Here is a 12671-nt window from a genome sequence, read left to right on the forward strand (position 1 = left end):
AAAATAAGTGGTCCACGCGTGCCATTATTAGCTGTATGTGTGAGAGGAGGAGAGGGAGGGAGGGAGGGAGGGAGTGTGCGAGCGTGCTACGGCAGTCACGTGCGGCAAGGGTTATATATACGCATCAGCAGGACGCACTAGAGAGAGTAGTGGTGAAGCAAAAAGGTCCAAGTTGATACTCGCATGGATTTGTGACACATAGATAGGTTAGAAAGCAAAGAGACAGAGAAACAAGGAGGAGGGAGATTCTTCTCATTTTTTGTAAGCCAACGAGAAACAGAGTGAGAAAGCAGAGGAATACTAGGAACAGAGTATAACTAAATCAATGGAAGTAGAGACTGAAACGAGGCAATCAAAGTTCAGGAGCATTTGTGTCTTCTGTGGGAGTAGCCAAGGCAAGAAGAGTAGCTATCAGGATGCTGCCATTGAGCTTGGCAAGGAATTGGTATTAAATCACTCTTGTTTTTTTCCTTCTTTTAATGCTTTCTAAATTTCTTTGCTTTTGGGCTTTTTGTACCTCAGACAATACGGAATGTTGGTTTTCTGGGTTTGGGTTTTGTTCAAATTGTGTTTCTTACTACTTCTTTTGTGTACATGATATGGATTTCTTTGTTTAAAATTGCTATAACCTTTATCTTATTTGTTTATGCATTACTTTTAAAGGGGGGGTGCGCTCATTGTGTTTATAACTTGTTTGTAATTGTAACTTGGTTCCCTGGAGTTTTATATTTTCGAAATTTGGATTGATTTGTTTAATTTGAGACTTTCTTCTTTGTTGGATTTGTCTCTAGCATAATTTATTCACTTGCACTCTCGCTCTCTCTCTCTCTCTCTCTCTCTCTCTCTCTCACGCTCTCCCTCTTGTATGTCTTCATCAGGAAACTGGGCAACATTCAAAATATGCTCATTTTAGATAAGGAAAAGTTGTTCCATGTTTCAATTGCATATAATGGATACGTGGTTGCTTTCATTTGCCTCTCGGTCTTTTCTTTGATTTTTGCCTCAGTACCTGTTTCTGCTCCTTATACGGCTAGAAAGATGAGAGCTAAACGTACTAAAAGAGTACTGTTCTGTTGAATGAGCATGAAGAACTTTTTTTTTTTTTTTTAATTTTTTTTTTTTTTTATCTCTCTCTCTCTCTCTCTCTCTCTGCAGTTTTCCCAAAGTTCAGTGTACTCCATAAAAATACTGTTTCTTAAATGGGTTCATCATGAATACATTTTTGAGCGCACACCCACATCAAAAATTCCCACTTTTTTGCTCAGTTAGTCTCTCTCTGCTGATTTGTTTATGATTTCTTGAAGGTCGCGAAGAACATTGATCTGGTCTATGGAGGGGGCAGCATAGGTCTAATGGGTTTGGTTTCACAAGCCGTTCATGATGGTGGTCGGCATGTTATTGGGTGAGTCTTTTCGTTTTTGTTTTGGTTTTTTTTTTTTTTTTTGCTCCATTCACAAATCTCAAATTAAAAAATAGGGATTATGGATTAAGCAACAAAACAAGTTAGCTGGTCTTTTGTTATTCTTGGTTTTGTTCTCCATTACAACTGATTTTTTGTCATGTAATTGTCTCTGTGCAGAGTTATTCCCAAGACGCTCATGCCTCGAGAGGTATGTCTGCTACAACCAGAAAAAATTAAATAAATAAAGTCTTGAACCTTTTCTTGTTTTTCTTAAAGGTCATATCTTTTTTACCAATTTTTTCTCTTCACCATGGTATGGGTTTCACTTTCACTTTAGACCCATGTTTATTTCCCTTCGACCTTACTCTTTTATTTCTTTTCAAATATTATGTTTTCGTATTTTGTTCTTAGCTACTTTCTTTAATCTTTTCATCCCTTATTTTGTCTTGTCTGACCTTTTTTCTTTTTTGTTTATTTCTTTTTTGTATGTCCTTATGTGTTATGTTACCTGTGGTTCTCATGAGTTTTTTTTTTACTGAACACTTAGTAATGGTATCCTTATCCATGATAATACTTCAGTTGTTGGCACTGCCCCCACCATTATGTATATTTCTGTCTCAGCTGTTCTCTCTGATTTCTTTTTTACTATTCAACTTTATATGATCAGTTTAGCAATGAATATTTCTTGTGTTTTTCTTCTTTGGATTTTTCTAAAATTCGAATTCTTTTTTTATCACCATTTGATGAGATATTAAAATCACTGGCTAGGGAGTCTCTGAGTTAAAAATTTTTGTTTTAAGTCCACCATTCCTGCAACTCTCATCATTGCTTTACTGCACAAAACTCCAAATCCCTCTCTCTCTCTCTTTCTCTCTCTCTCTCTCTCAAATTTGATTTCTATAATTTTTCTTTTTCCTGTGCCTTGTAACCTTTTGCAGTTAACTGGTGAAACAGTGGGGGAATTAAAGACAGTAGCAGATATGCACCAAAGGAAGGCAGAGATGGCTAAGCATTCAGATGCCTTTATTGCCTTACCAGGTTAGGATGATAAGCCCTTCAAAGTTATCACTTTAGAGTATGATTTTAAGGCAAATCCGGAAAACTTAATGACCTTCTTGGCTTCATTTTTACCAATTTTAGCATGGCAGATTTACAATATCTCTTGTTTTGATTCTTTTGAGAATTTTTGGAGTCCCTTTTCTTTGTTTGATCAGTTGCTACTTTCCACGCAAGAAACTGATGCTGAAATATGAAATGGAAGTGCTGCCGTCTCTAAGTCATACCATAAAAATTCCCATTAGGCATCTGATGCAGCTATTGCTGTTGATGCTACAGAACCTACCCAAATTTAGCTCTACCTAGAAAGTTGCAGCCTCTGTTGGTTATGTTTTATGAGTAAGAAACCTTAAGCATGATAGAAGGGTTAATCTTGATTTTTCCTCAACTTGCCATGTCCTACCAAAAAAGGAGCCGTGTTAAAGGGGGGAAGTGGGAAAGATTTCCGGAAGAATATGTCAAATTCTCGCGAGATTTTGCTATTTTGGTTGTTCTTTTATGTACTATATAGGGTATTGATAAATGCTGCCAAAGCAATTGGATGAAACCTAAATTATCATAAGTTTCTCATCCTTCCCTCACAAATCCCAAGACCCATGATTCATTTCAAACCCCTCTTGACCCATCAACATCTTACACTGAAAATTATAGCTTCTGAGGAACCTGCTTTTGTGGTTAATATCCTTTTTATCCTCTAATCAGTCCCATAGCTACTGTACAAATGTTTATCTGCCATATACAGGGAAAAGGACACAAAGACACACTTTCACCAAATAGTTTTGCCAACTAGTACCTGAACCTAACATGGAATGATGCTCACCCCTTTAAGATTCTTTTCACTCCTAAGTTTGAAAATTCATCAGGTAAAACTTGAGAACATGCAGGGCATCATAGTAATTTACTAACTTGGAGACACCCCACCTTTTTTTAAAAAATTTTAATTTTATTTTTTTTGCTTTTCTCACCAAGCGGGGACACCTTATCCAAGAGAAAGGGAAAAAAAAAAAAAAAAAAAAAAAACCTTAGTAGCATGATAGTTTGAGACCTATTGTGGCCTGCATGGGTTGGCAGAAGATTATGCCTCTGGTTTTACAAAGGATGAGAGCAATAAATAGTGATCAATAAGTACTATGTTTTGGGGTTATAAAAAGGTAAAGGCTTTTGTGGTCATACATGATGAGTAGGAGACCATGGCCACCAAAATCGAGCGAGTAAAAGTGATCTTTGAATATTCTTTAGTCAATATAAGTTGCACGAAACTTCAACTGAGCTGTTGAACACGGTATAAACAGTTCTTTTAACCTTTTGTATTGTTGATATATTTTTCTGGACCAGAGAAAGAAATGACCAATACCATAATTATTACCACTAACAATGTCAGGATTCTAGCTCTCTCTCTCTCTAAATAGTTATGTGGTATACTCTATTACATATATTAAATGATGTTGTTGTCCTCAAAATCATAGTGGGCACCAAATATGTTCAATGATATTGTTAAATCATCACTTAATTTAAAAAACTAAATTGATAGGAAAATGTGAATTTAAATATTTAATTAATACTTTCACACTCTCCCCAATAGGTGAGGCCCAACACGTGACATATTTAATTAAAATTAGAGGTGAATAGTGAAAATAATGTTCGAACTCAGAACATTTTATCTGATACCATGTTAAATTATTAATTAACAAAAAAGTTTAAGGTAATAAGAAGAGATAAATTTAATTATTTAATTAATACTTTAAGTACTTAGAATAATATGATTATTCCAAATGTAAGACATGGGCATTTTGTATTACAGTAGTTGATGTGGTGATTTGGAGTATAACCTTGGATTAATAAGGTTGATCTGATGTTCCATGTAGGTGGTTATGGGACTCTGGAAGAGCTACTTGAAGTGATCACCTGGGCTCAACTTGGAATTCATGATAAACCGGTAATTGACATTTCTGAATTTTCTGACTATGTTGACAGCTTAAACTCCTTTAATCTGTGGGAGTTTTACTGTTGCATTAACTTTCTTTTGCAACTTTTTTTGTTTTTGATTTTGTGTGTAGACTGTAGTTATTTATATCCATTTCCACAATTTGCAGGTGGGATTGCTGAATGTTGATGGATACTATAATTCGCTGCTGTCATTTATTGACAAAGCAGTGGAAGAAGGTTTTATTAGTCCCAGTGCCCGCCAAATAATTGTATCTGCGCCAACAGCAAAGGAGTTGGTGAAGAAATTGGAGGTACCTAATGCAAAGGCATCTTTTCCCAAGTATTTCTGTGTCAATTTGTTATATATATCATTCAAGCAAAAGTGATATGCACAGGAGTTTGAACATGCTCTGTTCCCTCACTCTTGGTATAGTTAGGCAAACGAACAAAAACACTCATTTATTTCCCAATTTTTGAACTGATTATATTGCAAATACAGAAACTTTCTTGCTACACGTTGGTTTCTTTGATGAAATGCTTTATATTTCAGCACATTCACTTTCGTTACAATAGATTGAAAACAGAACTTTCTGTTTCTTAGAGTGGAATTGTTAATAGAGATAACTAGATGTCTTATGTTTTCTTGCTTATTGCTTCTTGTTTGTTCTAGGAATATGTCCCCTGTCATGAAGGAGTTGCTTCAAAGTCAAGCTGGGAGATGGAGCAGCTTGGCTACTCTCAGAACTTTGATATCTCGAGGTAATCTGGAGCTTACTACATTGAAGAGGAGGTGGAAGGATTTTGGAATTCGAAGAAGCCAATATGAAGAAACTCAATTTTCTGTCATGGGGAGGGAATTCTTTTTTGTTATCTTGTAAATTACTGCAATTGACCACAGTTTGTGAAGCTTCTGTATTCCCTTTTTTTGGAACGTTGATTTCCTTCCAAGTAGTTAAGAACTAAAGTCTTATGAACTTTCCCCTTCAAAATGTTGACTAATTTAAATGATCAAATTACTAAGCCTTCAACTCTTTATGTTTTCTTTTTTTTTTAATTTTCATTCCCCCCAAAAGAAAGTTGAAACTAAAGTATGCTGGAGTTAGGTAAAAGATGAGAATATGCTTGAGCTTGCATGGACATGTTGATGAAAACAAAATAAGAGAGAGAGAGAGAGAGAGGGCCAATGGTTTAACAAACATGTTCCACAACTTTGTTATCAAGTACCTGTTTGCTGGTGTGGTTATAGCTGGAGACAGCAGACAAGAACTCAACCAACGACAACTAACGGAAGGGTGCCAAGTGGTGTTGGTTGGAAGTCTGAAGAGAGGGCCCTCTTTTGGTCCCTTAGGGAAAGATGTATCTGCCGACAAATGGGACAATGACATGTGTTGCATAGGGCTACTTCTATAAAAAGTGATGATATATAATTGTCATACAATTAGAATGACGTGACATTGAAAATTAATATTTTTTTTTTCTTTTACAAATGATTGATTTTTACTATCATATCATCAAGTTATATAGCAATTTATTAAATAATATGATAACCATTTTAGGTCACAGTTTGTTGTACCATTTTCTTGTACCAAGAGGAGGGCATTTGGTGGTTGAGGTGTCAATTCTTTTGAGTTTTGGTGGGTTTAAATTGGTTACAATGTGAAAGCTATTTGGGAAAGGTGCTTCTTGAAATGATGTTGAAACATGGGAGAGAGGGAATAAAAAAAAAAGAAACAACTTGAGTCGAGTCATTAAAACTCTTTTTGGGTTTGTCAAAAAAGTGGTAATTTGCTTTAAAGATGCCAAGGATTAGCGGTGAAGGAAGAATTATGGCATTGATCATATATATGAACAGACCCTGGAAATGACCTCTTTGGGTGAGGGCTTTTGAATGAAAGTCACATATATCAATTAACCAAAAGTCAAATGACAATCAACTATTACTGTTGATTAAGAAGTTGTCAGTTTGATTTTTTTTCTTTGGGTGAGAGAGAGAGAGAGAGAGAGAGAGAGATAAGGACAGACAGACAGACAGGCAGAAAATTGTGAATTCTAGTTGGTGACGCCTGCAGGCTGCAGACACATTGCATAGGTTCACTGTTGAGCTAGGCCAAGCTTATGTTTATTGTCATATATAGTTAGAGGCCCAGAATGAACTCTAGCCCAACACCTGCCTGCATAGAAACTGTGCTTGTCTGAAATCTTGGCAGAGAAAAAAAAAAAAAAAAGTGTTGATACTTGATAGAATGGCCGTGGCTACTCTTCCCTTGTTCTGAGAAACCTAAAACCTTGTCCTCTTTTTATCCTTAAAAACAAACAATACTAAATAACTGAAAATGTGTGCATGTATGCTTACACACATTTGCCATCAATGATGAGCTCTTCTTTGCCATTGCCAGTCACAAGAAGTTCAGAATTTATATGCACAAACACAAATTCATTCTTTATATGTAACATAAACTATAATCCTCTGCAAAAGTTGCAGGTCATTCTTTTAGGACTGACACTTTGTCCTTTGAAATTGAATTGAGGTCCAAATCAACTTATGATGTAAAATAAAATTCATTTCAGTAAGCTGTGATTTTTATGATATAATGATTCCATAAGCTTAACCACATATTATAGAGTAAGCTCTTGGGGTGAAATTTTGATTCATTGAAAACTAAGCAACTAAACTTTAGAAAAGTAGTTATTCTTGTGCAGAAGACAACATTATCACCAATAAACAAGATCATTAAACTAACTGCAACCAGAAATGAATCTGAGTGTACTGGTTTAAGGGAAATGTTACCATATTCTTAAAGAGGAACAAAATTCTTTACCAGGGTCAGAAAGATATTAATCCAACACTAAACTCTCTAGAAAAGCTCCAATACATAACATTTAGCAGGAAAAAAATAAAAATCTCTGAAGGGCCTGACAGATCTAGACAGTAAAAAGAGTTCTTACATTGAAGTCAAAGCAGAAGAAGCCGCGAATATATCGACTCTTGAGGCGTAGCATGAATGCCACAAGAAGTCCTGACCCAGCTACTCCACTTTTTGGAGCATATGTTTCTTCCATAAACATTTATTCATAAATAGCTCACAAGCTTAGCAATGTTGTCATTTCAAGTAAATTAGAATAATTTAATAAATGGATCGACTTACAACCTAAATCCTAAACAACACAGCAATTTGATCATTGCCTACACCACAGATAAAAGAATGGCACTATGGCAGCTATCTGGCTTTCAACAAATAGAAAAAGAAGTTAAAATACAGGTACAAAAAAGATTTATATATCCAGTTGGACCTTCGAAATCCATATGAGCCACCTCACCATTTTCGTGTTCTTTTTTTGTCCATTCATTGATAATGCTGGTGCCTTTAAATAGCAGAACTATGATTCTTTTGAATTGCAAGGCGGTGACCTTCTCCCAAAACCTAACTTTTTAGGAAGAATGCACCAACTTTTCTTTGTTTTAGCCAACTTGTGAAGTTCCCTCCTCATGCTTGAACACTCCTTTTCAAGCTCCAAAACACGTTCCTTCATGTTCTCAACACCCACTACTCTGTCTTGTACAAGGTCCACTTGACGCGACACATCATTTTTGGGAAGCTCAAGGCTTCCACTGGGATTTTGAGAGTTCTCAAGATTGTCAGAAACAAAAAACCAACCTGAAATTGATGTCCGGAGTCGAAGCTGTTCGAAGAAGAGAACTTGCACAATTACTCGAAGAGGTAGCCTCTCATTCTGGGCTGCATGGGTGCTGGCTTCCAGAGAGAGCTTCTGGCAGTTCATAAGTCGACAGAGTTGCTCCCTCTCAGAATCTGTTAGCCAAGGATGTGCCTGAAGTTATGAAATATTTGATTTTGTCAGCATTATCAAAACCAGACACCACTACCATATTTTTCAGTTATATACAGGACATTTTGAAAGCTTTAGTTGTCTTCTAAGGAAGGAATTATGGAATATTATATGCACCCTCTGTTAAAAGGGCTGTAAAACTCTTTTCTGGTGCCTGCATTTGGATTTTTAAGCTTCAAATGTACGTTGCTAACTCAAGGAATATATTATCTTCCAGAATGCTCTAGGTAAAATGGCTTATTGAGGTGGCCACATGTTTCTTATTATCCATGCAGTGTAGAGACATGTCAAGCAGGGGATTCTATCTTCATTTGTCAAACTAACTTGTTAGGCACGTGCCCAATGGTGGATGTAACGTTGATACGGCCATAATCATAACATGTTGCTTTGAGATGTCAGGTGGAAAATAAGTGATGCTAAAACAATCAAAGTCTTTGCTAAGTGAACGTGTAAAGAACTGGTCAACAAAATGTCTGATAATTTTAGTAATTTCAAGATTACAGTTGAATTTTGGTCCCAGTAAAGTTGATCAGAGACCAAATTTCATATATATGAGACAGTTCAATAATTAAGGATTGTCTTACCTTCAGGTATATATCAATTGCATGATAAATGCCATCTTCAAGTGGCCGGGCATAATCAGGGATAACAGCAGCCAGCGCCTGAAACTTTGGCAACTTCAAATTAACATCTGGTGCCACCTCAGCAAGATATCCATCCAGCAGACCAGACACCATAGTAATAGGTGTCAGAGCATCTGTCCCACTCATCAATTGGCCCTCTTCAATTATGCTTGGAGAAGAAGGTGCAGGTGCCTGATTTAGTGACATGAAATGATCAACAATCCTCTGAACACAGTCTATATCATACAGGGTTTCTATTGAGTAACCCATATTTGGTATGAGAAGATCTACAAGCACAGCTTGGTCCAACTGGGTTCCAACCCTTTTCTCCAAATTTTCTCTGCATGAGGAACTTGCATGTAAGATCATAGCCGTGCGGAGTAGCCTAAGCAGAAACTTGGTGGATATGACTCCCTTCTTATTAGGAAGCAGCCCTACAATCTCTTCAAGTAGAGTCCTTTGATCTGCCTCTGAATTGGTACAAATGGTTGGCCCTGGATTGACATTATTTGCATCATTGAAGCTTGATTGCCTATTCATCAAGGGAAGATACCTCCTAGCATAGTATATGAGGGAAGCAGCAATATTCTCAGGCTTCATGCCTTTTGATTGCACAGCTAAAATCAGCCGTTTATATAGGGGCAAGCTAAGAAATGAGACATCCTCAAACCACCAATCATCCCCAAGAGGGTTTGGTTTATTTTCAGAAGATATACCATTCCACATGACACTGCCTGCTGCGTTCCGCTTGCTACTGGATCCAGATACAGTCCAATTGAATAAGTTTGGGTCTGCACAGCAAGCTTTCATGGCCAAGGAATCTAGGCATCTTGAAATAATGTGGAGCTCTTCTGCATATGATTGAACTTCTTCACATGTTTCAAGAGCTTTTATGGTGTCCGTCCAATCACCGAAAACTTCATTAAAGAAGCCTTCTGTTTGTGAGATTAGGTTTACTTCTCCATAATCTTCAGTCATTAGGAGATACTCTGCTGCACATCTAAGGCTGACTACATTCAAAGCACTGAGCTCTATTTTAACACCATAGCAAAATTTGGCTATAAGCTCAAATGCTTTAGCTCCACCAGGCACATCATGAAGCTGCAAAAGACACCCTGATCCATCCTCACAGGAAAACTCTTCAATAAGCTTTCCTAACAGCCCGCTTCTAGAAAGCAATGGAAACTGTAGAAGATGCCAAAATGGGGAGGAAAATTTAGGATTCAGAATAAATATTAATCTGAGCTGAAATGATGAAGACAAATTAATAAGAAACAGAGAAAGCATAAAAAATCAAGCAAAAGATACACTCATGTATACTTGTAACTGTTATTTCTGATAGGGAATTGGCACATCTTCAAGTAAAGACCATTACATAACATCTCAACTTAAAATCTTAACCTTTTTAATATCTATTCAATATGGGATTTAACCTTTTTATACTCAACAACATTCAAAATCAAACATAAGCATATAAAATGCACCTTGTGGAGATGAAAAGACATCTCTCCAACTTCAATGGTGACATCGCTGGGAAGCCCACTGGTGCAGTACCTGAAAGGAAAAAAATCATGAAAAATTCATCAACCAAAACAAATTCTTTCTAGATGGGCTTAAACCCTTCCAATATATTTAAGATTGTTCTGTCATTGTGTCAGTCAGATGAGCAAAAAGCAGCTGAATGTGGCAGAGACCCTCCAATTGAACTGTTTTTACAAAATTTCAATAATTAATCAGCAAACCACAATACCTCATTGTATCTTGGGGAACTCTCTCTCTCTCTCTCTCTCTCTCTCTCTATATATATATATATATATATATATATATATATATTCTCCTCATGGGATGTCTTATATAACAAAGTTTGATCAGATTTCAAAACGACATAATTGTAGAATAGGAATTATGAATGCTTACCAAGCTTGACCTTCGAGATGAAATGCTTCGGATTTAGAACCCAGCCTCATGCATGCCATGTATTGTGATTCTCCTGAAATGGGCAAAGCTTAGAATCACGAAAAAACATGAAGATCAACTCTGGGATGACGAAGAAGAAGACAGAAGGAAGAAAACGTCATCGTACAGACGAACATGGCATGCTTTGAAATCTGGTAGATCTTGAGATAGAGAGAGAGGTGGCGAGTCTAAAGCAAGAAGTGCGGGCAGTTGTAGGGGCAGTGGGTACGTGTGGAGTTGTGCTTTGAGGCTGCTGGTGCTGCCTTCTTCGTCTCCCTACTCGCGGAGTCGACATGTTAACATGTTGTTCAAGGGAAAAAACAAAACAGAATCCATCTAACGCTGATTTTTGTGCTTAATTTTCGTAATGATAATGATAATATCGTTTCATCGTCTTGAATTGGGGCTCTACAATTCCCATTTATTCACATGATTACCAGTTACCTCACCCGCTATTGTCGTTTGACAGTTTCAGCCTACTTTTTCACGTTGGAGTCGTCCAAATAAAATTAGATTAGTTAATTATAACTCTATTTATTTAAATAAATGGGCCACACCCGTTAATCCTAATCCACTAATTTTGGTTAGGTTTCTGTTAGATTCGCAGGTCATATTAAAAATTGTCAGATCTAAATATTGTGTGTCAAAGCATGAGAATAAGATTATAGAAATTAACCCTAACTCAGCTAATTTAATTAAATGATTTAGACCATCAACCTTAACTTTCTAATTTTATGTAAAATTTGTGTCAAATTCACAAATTTTAAAATTTCCATACCTATTTTCAACTCCCACCAAATTTCGTAGTCAAATTCCCTATAGCACTATTTTAAAATTGTTAGTCCTTGTAGTCAAATTCCGTTAAAACACTTAACGAATTTCGTTAGTGTGCCACATCAACACCATTAAAATGATGACATATATCACTATTAATAAAAAAATAAAAAATAAATGTTAAAAATATAATTATCTAAAACTAAAATATTTTAAAAAAAATTAAAAAAAAAAAAGGGGTGGACCCCAAATTGGGTGGCTGCATGGCAACCTCAGTCTCCTCTGGGGTTGGCTTGCTGTGTACCCCCTTCCCTCTATTTTTTTTTTATTAATTAAATTTTTAGTTTTTTAGTTTTATATAATTATATTTTTAACATATTTTTTTATTGAGTATCGTCATTTTATTCGTACTGACGTGACAGACTAACAGAATCTATTTAAGTGTTTTGACAAAATTTAACTGTATTAATTAAATTATTATTTTAATCTATTTCAAATATTTTTAAAATATTTTTTATACAGCATAAAGCGATTTATAATTGAAACCAATCATGGAGTGATTTGTTGGGTTGGTGAAAGACATGGCATCTTGGGTCTAGCACCAGGAAGGCAGGAACCTTGCTCTTTACACAAACAGATACTAGGATTGGTCCAAGCCTTCCTGTGTGTGTTTTTTTTTTTTTTTTTTTTTTTTTTTTTGTGAAGAAACGAACGAGGTCCAATCTCGTAACGGGCTTTTGAGGCCGTCAAATTTGGGTTAAAAGTGAATGTACAAATATAGGCCATCTGTCTTCGGCTGATCCGTTTGAATGAAACGGAATGTTCACGGCAACAAGGCTGAGACCAAAACTCAAATACAATCAAAGTTTGAAGTTATACATATATATATATATATATAGCTGGACTGAGATCCCCGCAATAGTGTGAAAATTGCCAACCAATTTTTTTGAAACGATGACCATCCATTTTCATTTAACAATTACCATTTTGTTCCATGTCCCACTTAATATAAAATAATAAAATATTATTATTTTTTAAAAAATAAATATAAAATTAAATAATAAAAAATAAAAATAATTATTAAAAAA

The 12671-nt window shown here is 35.9% G+C and overlaps 2 protein-coding genes across 3 annotated transcripts; one reads left to right on the plus strand and one right to left on the minus strand.

Annotated features, from left to right (window-relative positions):
• The first annotated feature begins 134 nt into the window (after positions 1–134).
• On the plus strand, positions 135–5424 carry LOC132191982 (cytokinin riboside 5'-monophosphate phosphoribohydrolase LOG3). Its single transcript, XM_059607151.1, has 7 exons — positions 135–445; positions 1305–1402; positions 1580–1610; positions 2341–2440; positions 4324–4394; positions 4552–4695; positions 5055–5424. The coding sequence occupies exons 1-7, from the start codon at positions 326–328 to the stop codon at positions 5145–5147; spliced, it is 657 nt and encodes a 218-aa protein (XP_059463134.1). The 5' UTR covers positions 135–325; the 3' UTR covers positions 5148–5424.
• A 1958-nt stretch (positions 5425–7382) lies between these two features.
• Positions 7383–11074, minus strand: LOC132191981 (BTB/POZ domain-containing protein At5g03250-like). Of its 2 annotated transcripts, XM_059607150.1 has the most exons (5): positions 10937–11074; positions 10771–10843; positions 10338–10407; positions 8815–10038; positions 7383–8212 (listed from the first exon to the last, which is right to left on the minus strand). In XM_059607150.1, exons 2-5 carry the CDS (start codon positions 10827–10829, stop codon positions 7763–7765), a joined length of 1803 nt encoding a protein of 600 aa, XP_059463133.1. In that variant the 5' UTR covers positions 10830–10843; positions 10937–11074; the 3' UTR covers positions 7383–7762. The 2 variants fall into 2 exon arrangements, with proteins under 2 accessions (XP_059463133.1, XP_059463132.1); XM_059607149.1 differs by having other exon boundaries at positions 10771–11074.
• Between the last annotated feature and the right edge of the window lie 1597 nt (positions 11075–12671).

Source organism: Corylus avellana, chromosome ca9 (assembly GCF_901000735.1).
Source record: "Corylus avellana chromosome ca9, CavTom2PMs-1.0".
Taxonomy (NCBI): Eukaryota; Viridiplantae; Streptophyta; class Magnoliopsida; order Fagales; family Betulaceae; genus Corylus; species Corylus avellana.